General features: G+C 42.5%; 1 protein-coding gene across 1 annotated transcript in view; it reads right to left on the minus strand.

Annotated features, from left to right (window-relative positions):
* The window catches only part of cdk19 (cyclin-dependent kinase 19), a 106355-nt gene that overhangs the window by 64095 nt on the left and 23371 nt on the right, over positions 1–18889 (minus strand). The window contains exons 3-4 of the mRNA XM_034161712.1: positions 7901–8011; positions 4923–5063 (exon numbers count right to left, since the gene is read on the minus strand). Coding sequence (XP_034017603.1) covers positions 4923–5063; positions 7901–8011 — 252 coding nt within the window. The remainder of the gene's footprint in view (positions 1–4922; positions 5064–7900; positions 8012–18889) is intronic.

An 18889-nucleotide genomic window follows, 5' to 3' on the forward strand; every position in this document is an offset into this window, starting at 1 on the left:
AACAATCACCGACCAATCCCCCAACACCATGCAATCAACAAACAACAATCACCGACCAATCCCCCAACACCATGCAATCAACAAACAACAATCACCGACCAATCCTTCAACACCATCCAATCAACAAACAACAATCACTCATCAATCACCCAACACCATCCAATCAACAAACAACAATCACCGACCAATCCCCCAACACCATCCAACCAACAAACAACAATCACTCATCAATCCACCAACACCATCCAATCAACAAACAACAATCACCGACCAATCCCCCAACACCATGCAATCAACAAACAACAATCACCGACCAATCCCCCAACACCATCCAACCAACAAACAACAATCACTCATCAATCCCCCAACACCATGCAATCAACAAACAACAATCACCGACCAATCGCCCAACACCATGCGATCAACAAACAACAATCACCGACCAATCCCCCAACACCATCCAACCAACAAACAACAATCACTCATCAATCCCCCAACACCATCCAATCAAGAAACAACAATCACTGACCAATCCCCCAACACCATCCAATCAACAAACAACAATCACCGACCAATCCCCCAACACCATCCAATCAACAAACAACAATCACCGACCAATCCCCCAACACCATGCAATCAACAAACAACAATCACCGACCAATCCCCCAACACCATGCAATCAACAAACAACAATCACCGACCAATCCTTCAACACCATCCAATCAACAAACAACAATCACTCATCAATCACCCAACACCATCCAATCAACAAACAACAATCACCGACCAATCCCCCAACACCATCCAATCAACAAACAACAATCACTCATCAATCCACCAACACCATCCAATCAACAAACAACAATCACCGACCAATCCCCCAACAGCATCCAATCAACAAACAACAATCACCGACCAATCCCCCAACAGCATCCAATCAACAAACAACAATCACCGACCAATCCCCCAACACCATCCAATCAACAAACAACAATCACCGACCAATCCCCCAACACCATCCAATCAACAAACAACAATCACCGACCAATCCCCCAACACCATCCATTCACCGAACACATTCAATCACCGATAAATTACAGAAAACACATCAATCCCCCAACACCAGCCAGTCACCAAACACCAATCACCGAACACTGGCTAATCACCAATTACTGGCCACCAGCCAATGACAGAACATCAAACACTCACCAACCACCTACCAAGCCCCAAACACCAACAAATCACCCAACACTGACCATTCACAGAGGACCAACCACTCACTGAATACGGGCCAATCACAGCACACCAGCCACTGACCAATCACCAAACTCCCATCATTCACAGAACAATAAGCACAAGTCCGGTAGTGTGCATCACAAGAGTGTGTGAGCTGGAACACTGTTTGAACCCCTCGACTGTGATCCATTTGCGTCACCTCCAACAGGACAGCTGTGTGTGAGTATCACGGGGCGACAGCAGGCATAAAAACAAAAACCTACACAGTCAGCACCTAGCGCGGACGTTCAGTCAGCTTTCACAGTAAATAAATCACAAACTAAAGTTTGTACAATAAACGAACATTCTGGCTTCATGAAACAAACTCAAATAACACGACTATTTGAATGAACACAGTTTTCCCTGAATAAAAAAAAAATGAATGGAATCATCAATACAAACTCTGACACTGTAAGTTTTTGCTGCTTCTGTTTGAGGTGCAGAGTTCATGAAAAACAACATGCAGGTAGAAAGGAGCCTCTTGATTCATTCACGCCACAAACAATCAAACTGATCCGTTTGCTTCAGGTTCAAAAGTTTTTTCCCTCCTGAGTATTTGTAGATGATTAACGTTCAAGCTTAGTCTGTTTTTAACCGTGAATTTTTAAAGGTGATATTTTTCATCCTCACCATATCTGTGATTAGTGTCACCGTATCTGTGATTAGTGTCACTGTATCTGTGATTAGTGTCACCATATCTGTGATTAGTGTCACCATATCTGTGATTAGTGTCACCATATCTGTGATTAGGGTCGCCGTATCTGTGATTAGGGTCACCGTATCTGTGATTAGGGTCACCGTATCTGTGATTAGTGTCGCCGTACCTGTGATGGGTGTCGCCGTATCTGTGATTAGTGTCGCCGTATCTGTGATTAGTGTCATCGTGCATGTGAGTAGTGTCACCGTACCTGTGATTAGTGTCGCCATACCTGTGATTAGTGTTGCCGTATCTGTGATTAGTGTAATCGTGCATGTGAGTAGTGTCACCGTACCTGTGATTAGTGTCGCCATACCTGTGATGGGTGTCACCGTACCTGTGATTAGTGTCGCCGTATCTGTGATTAGTGTCGCCGTATCTGTGATTAGTGTCATCGTACCTGTGATTAGTGTCGCCATACCTGTGATGGGTGTCACCATACTTGTGATTAGTGTCGCTGTATCTGTGATTAGTGTCATCGTGCATGTGATTAGTGTCACCGTACCTGTGATTAGTGTCGCCATACCTGTGATGGGTGTCACCGTATCTGTGATTAGTGTCGCCGTATCTGTGATTAGTGTCACCGTATCTGTGATTAGTGTCATCGTGCGTGTGATTAGTGTCACCGTACCTGTGATTAGTGTCACCGTGCATGTGATTAGTGTTGCCGTACCTGTGATTAGTGTCACCGTGCATGTGATTTGTGTCGCCGTATCTGTGATTAGGGTCACTGTATCTATGATTAGGGTCATCATACCTGTGATTAGTGTCACCGTGCATGTGATTAGTGTCGCCGTATCTGTGATTAGTGTCGCCGTATCTGTGATTAGTGTCACTGTATCTGTGATTAGGGTCACTGTACCTGTGATTAGTGTCGCTGTGCATGTGATTAGTGTTGCCGTTCATGTGATTAGTGTCACAATATCTGTGATTAGTGTCACCGTATCTGTGATTAGGGTCATTGTATCTGTGATTAGGGTCATCGTGCATGTGATTAGTGTCACCGTACCTGTGATTAGTGTCGCCATGCATGTGATTAGTGTCACTGTATCTGTGATCAGTGTCGCCGTATATGTGATTAGTGTCATCGTGCATGTGATTAGTGTCACCGTGCATGATTTGTCACCGTATCTGTGATTAGTGTCGCCGTATCTGTGATTAGTGTCGCCGTATCTGCGATTAGTGTCATCGTGCATGTGATTAGTGTCACCGTATCTGTGATTAGTGTCATCGTGCATGTGATTAGTGTCACCGTACCTGTGATTAGTGTCACCGTGCATGTGATTAGTGTCACTGTATTTGTGATTAGTGTCATCGTACATGTGATTAGTGTCACCGTACCTGTAATTAGTGTCACTGTGCATGTGATTTGTGTCACCGTATCGGTGATTAGTGTCACCGTTCATGTGATTAGTGTCGCCATATCTGTGATTAGGGTCACCTTGCATGTGATTAGTGTCGCCGTACCTGTGATTAGTGTCACTGTATCTGTGATTAGTGTTGCCGTATCTGTGATTAGTGTCACTGTACCTGTGATTAGTGTCCGTATCTGTGATTAGTGTCATCGTGCATGTGATTAGTGTCACCATGCATGTGATTAGTGTCGCTGTATCTGTGATTAGTGTCGCCGTACCTGTGATTAGTGTCACTGTATCTGTTATTAGTGTCGCCGTACCTGTGATTAGTGTCACTGTACCTGTGATTAGTGTCACCATGCATGTGATTAGTGTCGCCGTACCTGTGATTAGGGTTACTGTACACGTGATTAGTGTTACAGTACCTGTGATTAGTGTCACCGTACTTGTGATTAGTGTCACCGTATCTGTGATTAGTGTCGCTGTTCATGTAATTAGTGTTACAGTACCTGTGATTAGTGTCACCGGATCTGTGATTAGTGTCATTGTGTCTGTGATTAGTGTCACTGTACCTGTGATTAGTGTCACCATATTTGTGATTAGTGTCACCGTATCTGTGATTAGTGTCATTGTGTCTGTGATTAGTGTCACCGTATCTGTGATTAGTGTCGCCGTACCTGTGATTAGTGTCGCCGTACCTGTGATTAGTGTTGCCGTACCTGTGATTAGTGTCGCCGTACCTGTGATTAGTGTTGCCGTACCTGTGATTAGTGTCGCCGTACCTGTGATTTGTGTCGCCGTACCTGTGATTAGTGTCACCGTATCTGTGATTTGTATCGCCGTAAAACTCCCTTTTAACAGGTTTCTTCCTGTTAAAAGGGAGTTTTTCCTTCCCACTGTAGCCAAGTGCTTGCTCACAGGGGGTCGTTTTGACCGTTGGGGTTTTACATAATTATTGTATGGCCTTGCCTTACAATATAAAGCGCCTTGGGGCAACTGTTTGTTGTGATTTGGCGCTATATAAAAAAAAAAATTGATTGATTGATTGATTATCTGTGATTAGTGTCACTGTACCTGTGATTAGTGTTGCCATACCTGTGATTAGTGTCACCTTATCTGTGATTAGACTTGCCGTACCTGTGATTAGTGTCAGCGTACCTGTGATTAGACTTGCCGTACCTGTGATTAGTGTCAGCGTACCTGTGATTAGACTTGCCGTACCTGTGATTAGACTTGCCGTACCTGTGATTAGTGTCACCGTACCTGTGATTAGTGTCACCGTACCTGTGATTAGTGTCACAGTATCTGTGATTAGTGTCGCCGTATCTGTGATTAGTGTCACAGTATCTGTGATTAGTGTCGCCGTACCTGTGATTGTGATTAGTGTCGCCATACCTGTGATTAGTGTCGCCATACCTGTGATTAGTGTTGCCGTATCTGTGATTAGTGTCGTCGTACCTGTGATTAGTGTTATTTAAAAAAGATCAAGGAATTTGGTGGACTATAGCAGAGTCAGTACACTGACGATAAAAGTGTCTGTGTTTCTATAAAGAGAAATGGAGCACTGCAGCGCTGCAGCTCGTGTATCTGCTCACCAGATCCCTGTGGAGCACCCAGTTGGCATGGAGGTAATGGATCCCGTCCAGAATCTGATACAGCAGCGACTTCACCATCCCTCGAGGCAGCTGCATGGGCTTCTTGTTGGCCTTGGAGGCTCGATGGAACTTGATGATGTGCTACGCAGGAGGCAAAAAAGAAAGTTTCACCTCTGCTGTGCTTGTGGACTAAATCACATATGTGACACAAACCACGATGACCAGTCACTTTAGCTGCCTCACTTTTTTCTTAGCAACTTAGCATCTTCAAATATTGACTTGTGGGTGGTAGATCAGACGGACTGTTTTCATTAAGTACATCAGAGTTGGAGTTTGGAGTTCTAAAAACAAACCACCACCACCACAAAAAAAAAAATCTTATATACATAGCACCTAGTGTGTGTGTGTGTGTGTGTGTGTGTGTGTGTGAAAGGTGGAATGACAGATGAAACTAGGCATGAACTGGACAGGACAAACTTAAGCCCAAATACTATGGAGCTAAATCAAGGCCAAAAGTTTTGTAATATGAAAATAAAAAAAGATTGAAAAAATTAATTTTGAAACTGAAAATTTAAGTTTTGTAATCTGAAAATAAAAAAGATTGAAAAAATAAATTTTGAAACTGAAAATTCAATGTTTGTTCTTGAATTTTATACTAATTTAAAAGTTTTAGCAAAATAAAAATAAGTGTAAGATATATATTTTTTCGGTTTAAATAATTTTTTGATTCAGCTCTGTAATTTTTTTGATCAAATAATTTATTTTCATTCAAATTTCTTTTTTTCACCTTCAGATCTTTTTTCACTTTCAGATCTTATTTTTTCAGTTTCAAACTTTTGGCCCCGTTCGGGCGTGGGAGGGCGTGGCTTCGATTGAGAGGGGCGCGTGAAAGAAAATAGAGAGAATGAAAGCTTATTACGAGGCTTTAAACCCTCGAGATAAAGCTGTTTATTGTGATCAATGTGTAGCAGTTGGTTCAGTGAATCCGTATGTTGTACCGGATAGTGAATTTAATGACGATATAACAAAGTTGACCGCCGGTAAATCCAAATCCAAAGCCTCACGGAAGAGCGCTCCGGCTACCGGGGGTGTGAAGAAGCCTCACCGTTACAGGCCCGACACGGTGGCGCTGAGAGATCCACTGCTACCAAAAATCCACAGAGTTGCAGATCCACAAGCTGCTGACCAGGTGAGCCTGCACAGCATCACAGCAGAGCTCTGAAAACAGAGGTCGGTCTTGAAGTCCTGAGCGATTTCTCTCACCAGGTGCTGGAAGGGCAGCTTGTGGATCAGCAGCTTGGTGGATTTCTGGTAGCGGCGGAGCGCCACAGTGCCGCGCCTGTAACGGCGAAGCTACTTCACACCCCCGGTAGCCGGAGCACTTTTCCGGACGGCTTTGGATTTACCGGTGGTCTGTTTGGTTCTGTCCATATTAAAGCTTCCTTCTGCTGAGCCAGGTCTCTGTGTGTGTTACTTAGAAAACTCGTAACACTCCGCTGCAGCCTGTAAAATGAATGACCTGCTTCATTTTCATGCGCAATGCTGCGCAATCTTGCATATTTTCCAGTTTTTAAACATCAAAAATGACCAAGTGTGGTCTAGAATTACTTGTAATAGACATCTTTAGCATCACTTTATTTACAGGTATCAAGACAACACAGTGGAGAGAAAGTGTTAAGTCATTATCTATCAAAGTACCCACGTTTCCTGAAAGCAACATCATGTGAGGACTGATTGCTCTCCTGTCACTCAAAATGCCACGGCCCCTCTCAATCGAAGCCACGCCCTCCCACAGCAGAACGGGGCCAAAAGTTTGAAACTGAAAAAAAAAGATCTGAAAGTGAAAAAAAGATCTGAAGGTGAAAAAAAAGAAATCTGAATGAAAATAAATTATTTGATCAAAAAAATTACAGAGCTGAATCAAAAAATTATTTAAACTGAAAAATATATATCTTACACTTATTTTTATTTTGCTAATACTTTGAAATTATTATAAAATTCAAGAACAAACATTGAATTTTCAGTTTCAAAATGTATTTTTTCAATCTTTTTTATTTTTCAGATTACAAAACTTTTGGCCTTGATTTAGCTCCATAAAATACTGCCAAGCTCAGCTAACAGGCTAAGGTTAGTTCAGGTGTTAATGAAATCAATGTGTGTGTTTGTGGGTGGGGGGGGGCATTGGTTCTCATAAAGTTTACACTTTGGTGTGAGGCATTATTGTAAAGTACCTTGAGCGTCTGATGCAGATGGAAAAGTGCAATATAAATGCAGTCATTTACCATTTACATTCCTCAGTAATCGCATACCTTCTTAATCTTAATTAAACATGCCCCAATCACTCTCACATTTGAAAGTGAGGTGCAGACTGACACTCACTATCACCTGACAAAGTTTGATCCAGATCTGATCCGGATTGTGGATTTTATGGACCTTTGAATTAATATTGAAACGGCCATTTGATGTACATTTTGCATTATATCTCAATCAAAAGTGCCTCAAGCCACTTCTAACAGGACTTTGACGTTAAAAATTTTTTCCAAGGTAAAGATTTGTGGAATTGGAAACTGGTGTTAGCTGAGGTTTGGCTGAGGCTCTATGAGGGCGGTGCTCTAGTTTAATGTTTGTGGTTTGTGTCTTTAATTTAGACTTTCCTTGTCCGGAGTTCTACTTTTGGATTTTGTGCCCTTCTCATCTTCATTGAACCAAAAAGTCACACTGAGATTAAAAATCTGTTTTACCTGAGAGAACCAAGGTAGCAGCTCATCACAACATGAAAAAAAAAGAAAAAAAAAAAAATCAAAAACAAGCCTGATGATGTTTCATAATTAAATGTTTCACTGTGCATCAGTTAATTCATTTTTATCTGAACATTAGGAAAGTTTGCTGATGATGACAGGAAAGCAGAAACAGAGTAAAAGAGTGTTTTGGGGGGTCACAGGGTTGTGCACTGCGGCCCACAGAGCCGCCAGACTCACCCAAAGGTCGTGCTCAGCGTAGTCGAACAGCAGCCAGACCTTTCTGTCGCTGTGAGACAGGAAGACTTTCTGCAGGGCGATGACATTCGGGTGTTTCAGTTCTCGCAGCAGCTGAAGGACACAACAGGAAAAATGGAACAAATTAGAACAAAACAAGTCACATGATAATGATGTTATGACCCTGGGGTCATACTCAGTATTATAGGTGTGTTTACCCTCCCCACCTAGGTGAGGCACTGTTCCTCCTGTGTGCTGCGTGTGAGTTTCCTTTCCAGGTGAGCTCGTTATGGCACCGGCTGATTGGCCAAGCAAGGAAACCTCCAGCTTTCAGACGAGGGGAGCCACCTTTATGTTAGGCCGTGGTTTACCCCTAGGCCAGTGCGTAACATAAATTAGGGGTTTGTCTGGGAGTCACCACCGGAGATTTTATTGTTATTATTTTTTTCCTTTTTTTTCTCATCATGCTGTGTTGCAGGTTTGTTAAGTTTTTCTCACTTTTTCTTGGTTGACATCTGTGTTTGTGGACAATGGAGTTTGATTCGGACAGCTCTGTTTAACATCCCACTCTGCAGCAGCTACACGAGGACAGGAAGGTGGATCTGATGCTGACTGCCAACCTGTTCAATGTGCAAGCACCCTTAAGTGCCTAAAAGGCGGAACTGAGAGAGATCCTGGAGCAGAATTTGGGGAAAAAGGGTTTCCTGACAGACCTGCCTCCAGTAGAGGACGTGGTGGGAGTTGATGTGGAGCTCCGTGCCTCCCATCACGCCACGCCCTGCAGATCCTCCCCTTAAGCTAACCTGGAGCTCCTCAGCTGACAGTTTGAATTAAAGAGTTAAAGGTGAAACCTCGGGAGTCAGAGGTAAAACTCGGGCGTTAGAGGTGAAAACCCGGGAGTCAGAGGTGAAAACCCGGGAGTTAGAGGTGAAAACTTGGGCAATAAAGGTGAAAACCCGGGAGTCAGAGGTGAAAACTTGGGCGTTGGAGGTGAAAACGTGGGCAATAAAGGTGAAAACCCGGGAGTCAGAGGTGAAAACTTGGGCGTTGGAGGTGAAAACTTGGGCGTTGGAGGTGAAAACGTGGGTGTTAGAGGTGAAAACTTGGGTGTTAGAGGTGAAAACTCGGGCGATATAGGTGAAAACCCGGGAGTCAGAGGTGAAAACTTGGGCGTTAGAGGTGAAAACGTGGGTGTCAGAGGTGAAAACTTGGGCGTTGGAGGTGAAAACTTGGGCATTGGAGGTGAAAACGTGGTAGTTGGAGGTGAAAACGTGGTAGTTAGAGGTGAAAACGTGGGCGTTAGATGTGAAAACTTGGTAGTTAGAGGTGAAAACTTGGTAGTTAGAGGTGCAGGCAATGCACCTTCGGGTGAGAGCCTTGGAGCTGGAGCGCCCGCCCAGTGTCAATCCCCGTTCACCTGTTAATTCGCCAACCCCGCTCTCTCTTCATGAGAGTTTTGATGCGAGTCGGCATATTGTGCTAGTGCGTCCGTTCAGAGTCGGAGGTGGACTCATATTTTAGCGCTGTGGAGCGTATAGCAGCCACGTTAAACTAGCCAATGGATCTGTGGTCTCTGCATTTTAGTGCAAAATAGTTGGAAAATCTCAGGAGGTGTGTGCCGCTCTGACCACAGATCAGAGTCTAGATTATGACCTTGTAAAGTCCACAGTACCTATGAGTTGGTACCAGAGGCAGACAGACAAACAATTAAAAATTGAGAAAAATGTTAACCAGACCTATGTGGAGTTTGTGTGTGAGGAAGGAATGCTCCACAGTGGTAACAGGCCAGTAAGGTGAAGGATTCTGTGCCAGTGCGAGAGCTCGTCCTCTTGGAGGAATTTAAGGAGTGTCTGCTGGAGTGCATTGTTGTGTATTTGCTTCCTGTTAATTCTAGAATAGAATTTAAAATTCTTCTTCTTACTTATAAGCTTTTGAATAATCAGGTCCCATCTTATCTTAGGGACCTCGTAGTACCATATCACCCCAATAGAGCGCTTCGCTCTCAGACTGCAGGCTTACTTGTAGTTCCTAGGGTTTGTAAGAGTAGAATGGGAGGCAGAGCCTTCAGCTTTCAGGCTCCTCTCCTGTGGAACCAGCTCCCAATTCAGATCAGGGAGACAGACACCCTCTCTACTTTTAAGATTAGGCTTAAAACTTTCCTTTTTGCTAAAGCTTATACGAGGTCTGTCCGTAAAGTATCGTACCTTTTTATTTTTTTCAAAAACTATATGGATTTCATTCATATGTTTTTACGTCAGACATGCTTGAACCCTCGTGCGCATGCGTGAGTTTTTCCACGCCTGTCGGTGACGTCATTCGCCTGTGAGCACGCCTTGTGGAAGGAGTGGTCCCGCCCCCTCGTCGGATTTTCATTGTCTGGAAATGGCGGAATGAAAAGGACTTTTTTTCCATCAGAATTTTTTCAGAAACTGTTAGAGACTGGCACCTGGAAACCATTCGAAAAATTTATCTGGCTTTCAGTGAAAATTTTACGGGCTTCACAGAGAATAAGGACTTTAACTACAGGTTTACGGACCCCTTTAAAGGACGGTCGGTGCGCCGCGCTGCGAGCTGCGACGGTGCGGCACAAACCACTGGATCATTTCTAAGCTGATGGCTCTGTGGATACGAGACCGTCGTGTGCTCTTTCTCTGGTTATCACAAGACCTGGACATCAGCCATTTTCCGGCAGATTTCACTTTTAACAAGAGATTTTGTCATGGAAAGCCGCGCGGAGGCTTCGCGCGTCACGACCGATTCGCTGATGGAGTGAGACAAAGGAACACCTCCGTTTCGGAGTGTTAGAGGACAAGTTGGGACATGTCCAGCTCTCCACAAGTTCTTTTATACTCACTCGACTGGTAAGCACTGAAAGCCGAGATAGACATGTCCCAACTTGTCCTCTAACACTCCGAAAACACCTCCGTGTTGATAACCATTTGTAAAATCCAGGCGGCTTTTGATGGCTTTCAGTGGAGTGAGTATATGAGAAATTGTTTAACAGCTGGACATGTTCCAACTTGTCCTTAAGGCTTCCAACAGAGGTGTTTTTCCTGTGGCGGAGCGTCGCGGCGGCTGTGAGCCGACGCTGCAATCCGTCCGCACGTCTTTCATTAAAAAAATCTCCTTTAACAGTGGAATATCCAGATAAAATGCTGAAACCGACGTCTTCTGAAACTTCTATGTTCTCTCACGACGTCCTGGATCAATAGAGCCTGAAATGTGGAGGTTTTCAGCTTGAAACAGGCTGACGACGGCGCCTGAGAGCATTGCGCGACGTCTCGCACCGTGGGAAGTCCTTTAAAGCGACAGTATCACCTCAAAATCTCTCATCAGCTGTTAAAATTTTTACCGAAAACCAGCTTAATTTTTCGAACCGTGCACACTTCGATGTGTCTCACAGGTTTAGAAAAAATTTTGATCAAACAAAGCGCCAGTCTCTCAGCAACTTCTCAGACAAAGGAATTCCGACGAGGGGCTGGACGACTCCTCCCACAAGGAGTGCTCACAGGTGAATGACGTCACCGACAGGCGTGGAAAAACTCACGCATGCGCACGAGGGTTCAAGCATGTCTGACGTAAAAACATATGAATGAAATCCATATAGTTTTTGAAAAAAATAAAAAGGACCTATACTTTATGGACAGCCCTCGTATGTTTTAACGCCAGCCCAAGTCCACCAGCTTGGTGACTGTGTGGATCTTTCTGATTCCTTTCTGACGGTGTCTGGGCCTCCTGCTGGATTAAAATGTGCGCACTGTGCTGTGGAAGTGTTGCTGCCTGAAACTGATTTGTGTTTGGTGATGAACTAAGATCAGCTCATTAAAGCCCAGCAGGAGGACAGCATGTTGTGTAACGTTGTGTAGCCCAGCAGAATAAAAGTGCTACCTCTTTGATGATGGTGTTTTAGTGTGTAAATGGCACCGGCCGACCAGAACTCACCAGACTGTGACGTGGTGAACCAGGCTGTAGAGGTCAGAGGTCAGACTACAGGTGCTGAGCTTTGCACATGATCACATGGGGATTAATAAACCTATCAAAGAGTGCGCTGATATTTCTTTTGGCCAGGATTAAAATCTGATGTAAAGTTTTGTAGATCTTGTCATGTTCACCAGCTCACAGGAAAACCAAACCAGGTTATTCCTTTAGTTCTGTTACTTTCTATTAGTGCAGCCGTTTAACAGCCAGGTTCACCACATCAGGGGGAAACAGAATGTTGTGGCTGACGCCCGGCCCCGTGCCGGTCAGTGAGGATCAAACATTTCTTTTAGGGGAAGGAAAAGTTTGATCTTAGGTGGGGTCATACGTTTTTGCTCTGTTCTTGCAGCATCATGTGAATTCCGCTCAGACAGAAGCACATGAACGCATCACCAGAAGGTAGTCTACATAAACAAACAAAATGTGCATTACATTTAATTCAGCTGAACTATTCACGGTGATGTCGTCATAACTGGCTTTTAATACTGTAAAAAACCAGCAGCAGCGAGTAAATTAAATAAAAAAGTAAAGAAGTATTTATCTTCATTAGAATTAAACCAAAATACCTGGTTCTACTCATCTGTAAGAGTGAATGAATCCTTTCAAATTAAAACTTCAATGTTCTGTAGAGACAAAAAAAAAAAAAAAATCTCTTGCATCGTTTGGAAAAAGGCTCGAGGACAAAGGTCGGATTCCTTCAGTGAACAAAACATCATCAAAGTTAATGTTAAATTTAAACATGAATGAGACCAAATTGATCTGGAGATGTTCAACAAGTCACCCATTCAATTCACAAAGTGGTGGAACGGATCAGGATGGTTTCAACTTTAATCTTTAATGACAGACTGAGGAGGACAAACCACAGTGACACACAGAACCAATCACATATCAATACGCCTGATCACCCATTACACAACATTCAGTTAAAAATATATATAAATAAACCAAGCAGAAATATTTACTCACAAAGTCCACAATTCATTATCTGAGTCCACTGACACACACACACACACACACACACACATACATATACACACACACACACACACACACACACACACACACACACACACACACACACACACACACAGCGTTACGCTGCATTCAATGGCAACTGGGAACTCAGACTTTCTCTGACAAGGGGACAAAATAGATTGTGCTTCTCCTAGAATTCTCTTCAGGCCCGGCAGTGCTACTGAACTGCACCATCCAACCGCATGGCGTGCTGCCTGAAGAAAGTGAGGGGTTCAAAAACACAAAACCTAAAGTTCAGTGAGGGGCTCATTATTTACTAACCTGGTTAAATAAAGATTAAATTAATGTCATCCTGCCACAGTCACAGATTTGCAGTTTTCACCCCACTAACTACACCAATAACTGCAGGAGTGCACACAATATATTTGAGTATAATCAAAACTTAATGTGCGTATTTACTGTCAGAATCCTCCCAGTCATCAGTGAAAGATCTCAGGGGGCTCGCACACCCACTTTTTCTTCAAAGTTTCAGTCCAGTCACCCTGATAAAGCATGTTTACATCAAGGAGACTGGGCCTCGTGTGGCCCGCGGGGCGCCAGTTAGTAACCCTCATTCATGCGTTGCAGTACCTCAGACTTGCCACCAGTCAGACCTCATTAAGAATCACAGTTTTATACGCGCGTTTTGTTTTTTGTCACTTTGGCTTCATCAAAATTGTTTCTGGTGTGAAACAAGTTACTGAGGAGTTTTTAAGAGCGAAATATGAAAAGGCGTTTCAGGGGGAAACAAAACAAAACAAAACAAAAAAAACCAGTCCTCTAATTTTATTCACTTATTCATTTTTACTCGTCAAAATGTGTGGCGCACATGTCAGATTCTGACACCCTCTATTGAACACACCAACCGCTCTGATGCAGAGAGCAGAGGGACGTCACACTGCTGTCCGCTCACCGGTGGAAAGATTTGAAAAATAACAATAATTAGAGGATTATCTCGCTGTCAAATCACAGTAAAAAGAACATTCATTGCACAGAAGATTGTTTTTGTGAGAAGACCAGAATCAAAGCGCTCTGGATGCACTGAAATGATTATTCACGTACAAATTAATGCTTCTTCAGCTGTATTTTTCGTTGGTGTTCTCAACAAAATGTTTCTCGTTAGCCTGGTGGCCCGTCACCGAAAGAAAAAAAACAACCAGAAGCTGGTTGCCCCACTTTAGGAATCTCAACCTTGAGTTCAGCATACTCGTATGTTGTTGTTGATTAACTTTGGTTAATCTTGTTAAAATAGTGATTTCAAGACAGAATGCAGTTACTGTAACGTGAAACATTTTCTAGAACATCACTGTCAATAAATCAAATCTCTCTTTTTGTTTTATATATAATTAGTGCTGTCACCTGTCTTTCTGTCATCACCACTAAGCCGTCCAGCATAGCTGGTCTCACTACTGTCTTGTAAACTTTTCACTTGTGCTGATATTCTTTCCACCTGCACCACCACTGTTCCTGGTCCTGTACCAATTTATCTCTCAATGATCTCCACTTCTTTATGCAAACATCCACCTCCAAACCAACGTGACGTGCAATATCCCTCCATGAATTGCGGGTCATTTGTAGTTTTTCGACTCCGTGTTGCAAAGTTGGTCATATTTGTGGACTTTTCTGCCAAACGTTCCTCTATTTGATCCATGATCAAAATGTAATTGTGGAAAAAAACAAAGGAATTTGATCGATCCAATAACAATATTTACACTGGAAATGTGGTTTACACTTACCAGACAACTTAAACTGAAAAAGGGGCTAAAATGATTAAAATGGATAGCACTGGATAGTGAATTTAGGCCTGGGCTGTATGACTCAACATTTAAAGAATGGAAGAAAAATGGAATGACTGCATTTTGTACTACGACAGAGAATGGAGAATTAAGAAGTTTTGAAGACTTAAAGAAAAGATTTGCACTTAAGAATCAAGACTTGTTTAGATATTTTCAATTGAGGGAATATTACAATAAGGAGGTGAAGAGGGCCACACCAGAAGAAATGAACCCAGTGATAGAAGTGATGGTTAATGCATATAATCAAAAAATATCTAGGGTTATATCAGTAATATACCACAGCATAATGGAATGTCAGAATAAAACAACATTATACATAAAGCACAAGTGGGGAAAAAGAGTTGAATATCACAATTACTGAAGAGGAACGGTATCACATGTGCACAACTCAACAGACATCTGCAAATTCACTTACATGGAGAGAATTTAATTGGAAAAATTTAACACGTTTTTTTATTACACCAAATTTAAAAAGCAAACAATTGTTAAAACAGCAAACATACTGGAGGCATTGTGGTCAAATAAATGCAAACCACACACGTCTTCTGGTGTTGCCCCAAAATAGAACCGTTTTGGGATGACGTGAACACTGTGATAAATGATGTGCTTGGATATAGGATTACCAAGGACTGCTCCACCCTGTATTTGGGAAATATAGGTAAAGTAGTACTGAAAGAGGAGAATTATCTGGTAAAAATTCTTCTTACGGCTGTCAGGAAGGCCATATCAAGAAAGTGGCTTGCCTCAGACCCACCTAGACAAAAATAATGGTTGGATATAGTACAGGAAATTTGTGTGATGGAAAAATGACTTATTGTTTGAGACTAAAAAAAGAAGATTATATAGGAAATGGTGCAAATGGATAAGTTATATAAACAAAGACTAACATTTGAATGGATTTAATTTTTGTTTTCTCTTTCTCTCTTATATAAATGAAAATGTGATCTGAAACTGTAATCCCTCCTGTCCCTTGTGAGCTGATCCCATACTGTTTGTCTACTGTTCTGTATAAATACTTGTAAGACATAAAATAAAAAGTAAAAAAAAAAAAAAATGTAATTATGTGCACACTGCAAAAACTTTTAAACATGACGAGAGAGGAAGAAGATAAACCGGAGAGTGACCAATCATAGCCCTTGTGGTCTGTGTCGTTTCGATGTGTAGTTTAAATTTTTGGGAGGTTCACGTCAGGCTGCAGAGAGAGGCTTGGAGAGGTACACAGTGATGCAGAGAGCTTTGCAGCACTGCAGAGAAGGAGAAGCATAAAATCAGGCTTTACTCTGACTGACTTTCATTCCCCTTCTCTCCACAGTGTATCTCCACTTCTCCAGGCTTGTCTCAATCAGTTACTGTGCTAAAACTCTGGAGGGGATGGACTCACTTATCTGTTTGCTGCATTTTACAGGGTATATGCCTGGGGTTGTCCAAACCCTAAAGGCCCCCTGACACTTGCACAACTTTGATCCATGCACTTGCACGCACTCTACCATGCACGAGAGTAAACCCGTCTCAAACTCCTTGTAAACAGTTGTAAACTGTACGGCTTCATGCATGTGCACAAAGAAAATTTTGAAATGTTCAAAATCTCCATCACGCATTAATGACATGAACTTCAAGTGAACACTCCACAAACAAGTCAAAAACACTGCATGTGAGTACGAGTGATTGCGTTAGCACCCCGCATCAGAGCGCAGCTCGTCTGAATGATTATAACGAGATGTTAAATCTATCATAAACGTACTTTTAGAGCTACTTATAAGAAGGAATGAACATGCAACTGTTTTACCAGGCCATTACAAAATAAACATTACAAATACTTACCTTTTAGACAGTTCCACTGCGTTCTCCACTTCATTAAGTGCGCGTGTGCACACACGCAAGAGAAAAGCAGCAGCTGGAATAGTTTGGATGTGATTCCGGAAGCGATTAGAGGCATTTTCAACAGCCAACTCGGAGAGAAACTAATTAATCCGCAATGAAATAATTATTTTATATATGCAGCATCCAGTGCACAATGCGTGGCATCCAGTGGAGCAAAGCACGGCATCCAGCTGGGAACACAGCGGGTGGAATCATCATGACGAAGTGCGTGCAAGTGCATCGATCAAAGTCATGCAAGTGTCAGGGGGTCAGGCTCTGCTTAGCACTCTAATCTTAGCCTGCATTATAATGTCACAAAGCTGTAGGCCCCTGCTGGTAATAATTCGTGTGGCTGAGGCATGCACTCTATGAGTACCTCATGAATGTGGTTTAGGTGGATCATCTGGACACTCGTGTTATGGACGCCTTTGTACTTCTGAGCAAAGAAACACGCTAATTCCGTCAGTTAACGTTTGCAGGTGTTTTGATTTGACCTTTGTGTTTAATCACAGTCTGAATCCACAGACTGTAACGAACACTGTGACCACGAGTGCCCAGATTAGTTCTTGTTCACCCACAGTGAGCCAGTAAATCAGTACCACTCAGACTTTTTTTTTTTTTTTACAAACTTCACATGACAATCAAAGTCAACGTTTGACGAAGACTAGGTTTGACCGACTGCTTTTACGGGTTAATCTCTGCTGGTTTAAACACTAATCCTGGGAGGCACTGAGTTAATGCAACAACTCTTACTTAAAAATCTCCACCTGAGTCATGACATCTGTCACTCAGAAGACAAAAAAAAAAAAAAACATCCCCACCAGAGTCTACCAGGCTTCATCTATGAAATCCTACAGTACTAAAAAAGTACACAATCATGGAATCAGAAACATGCCAACACTCACAGTAGAATATAAATCCAGTCCACAAATAAGGACTCGTGCACCCGTTACTGTGCACACATGTGGTGCCGCTGGAAGAACTGGAAATATGGGTCGTAATAATCAGGCAATTTTGTTTCTGTATAATATTTTCTTAGACATTAAAACACATACAACAATGGGTCATGTAGATACAACATAATGACTAAGACTACTCCAGAAACGTCCGAGGAAAACCACAAACCCACAGGGAGCAACTACAGAGGCACTCAGCGTGCACACCTCCCTCATCATGACAAACGTGGTCATTATCTCCAGAGAGCTGCAGGATGCCGGCACTCAGCAGTCTGATGTTTTTCTCCATCGAGCCCAGAGGCTCTGCAACCTTTACTGTCAAAAGAGCCATTTTTCTCCCGTCTGCCACAAATAAAATTCTTCTGGAGCTGCAAAACATGTTTGACCTTTAAAATAAATGAATCAAGACAACACAACTTCTAAAGTTTTTTTGATATATAAAGTGCAATTATAGTTTTGAGGGGTTTTTTTAAACAACAATTTAGAAAAGGTTTAAAGGACATGGAAAATGTGGTGTTTGTTGGGACCGATAATGATCCTGATATTTTCTTTGATTTCTGTCTTATTGCGGACAGCATGAAGCCAAGATGTTTTATGTTTTGTGTGGTCAACTTCATTTAATTTGCTGATATTCATCATTCCCGCATTTAAGGCCTGCTACACATTCCAAAAAAAAGAAAAGAAAAGAAAAACGTTCAAACAGGGTGAATTTATTCTAAATGCAAGACTTAAGTCATCAATTTTACAGCCAGTTTTCTTGAGACAAGTCAGGGGATGAACACATGAACATTTCCACATCACTGAATATGTCTTGGTGTTACGTTCTGATGTGGGAGCTGTTTGGGAACGAACCCAATAGATGCAGGCAGTAACCACACAGGAAATAACAGTAAACAAAGGGCATTTAATGACCGGTTTTGCAGTCCAGTTCAACAAACAGAGTCCAAATGGCAAACACAGGAGTTAGCATAGAACTCAAAACAAGACACTGGCAGTGGAAAGCAGCAACAACCGGGGATCGGACCAAAGGAAATCAACACGAAGACTTTACACACAGCTACAGACGGGACGTGTCAAAGAACAATCCAACAACTCAAAGGAGAACGGTGCAGTACTTAACGTGAAACAAATAAACAGACGAGCTATAAGTGGTGTAATTGGAAAAGTGCAGGGGAGGCCGGGTAACAAAGACACCTCTACTAACACAAAGAGAGTGACCACAAAAGAGCCTGGGGGTGAGTCAAACCAAAAACATACCAAACTAAAAGGAGAACCCTACAATAACCAAATACAAAACCAAAGAAAAATGGCTGACAATTAAAGTGGAATCAAGGCTGCAAAAACAGGAAACAACACAACTAACAGATATGGACATGGGACTGAACACA

The sequence above is a fragment of the Thalassophryne amazonica genome, chromosome 21, assembly GCF_902500255.1.
Source record: "Thalassophryne amazonica chromosome 21, fThaAma1.1, whole genome shotgun sequence".
In the NCBI taxonomy this organism is placed as follows: domain Eukaryota; kingdom Metazoa; phylum Chordata; class Actinopteri; order Batrachoidiformes; family Batrachoididae; genus Thalassophryne; species Thalassophryne amazonica.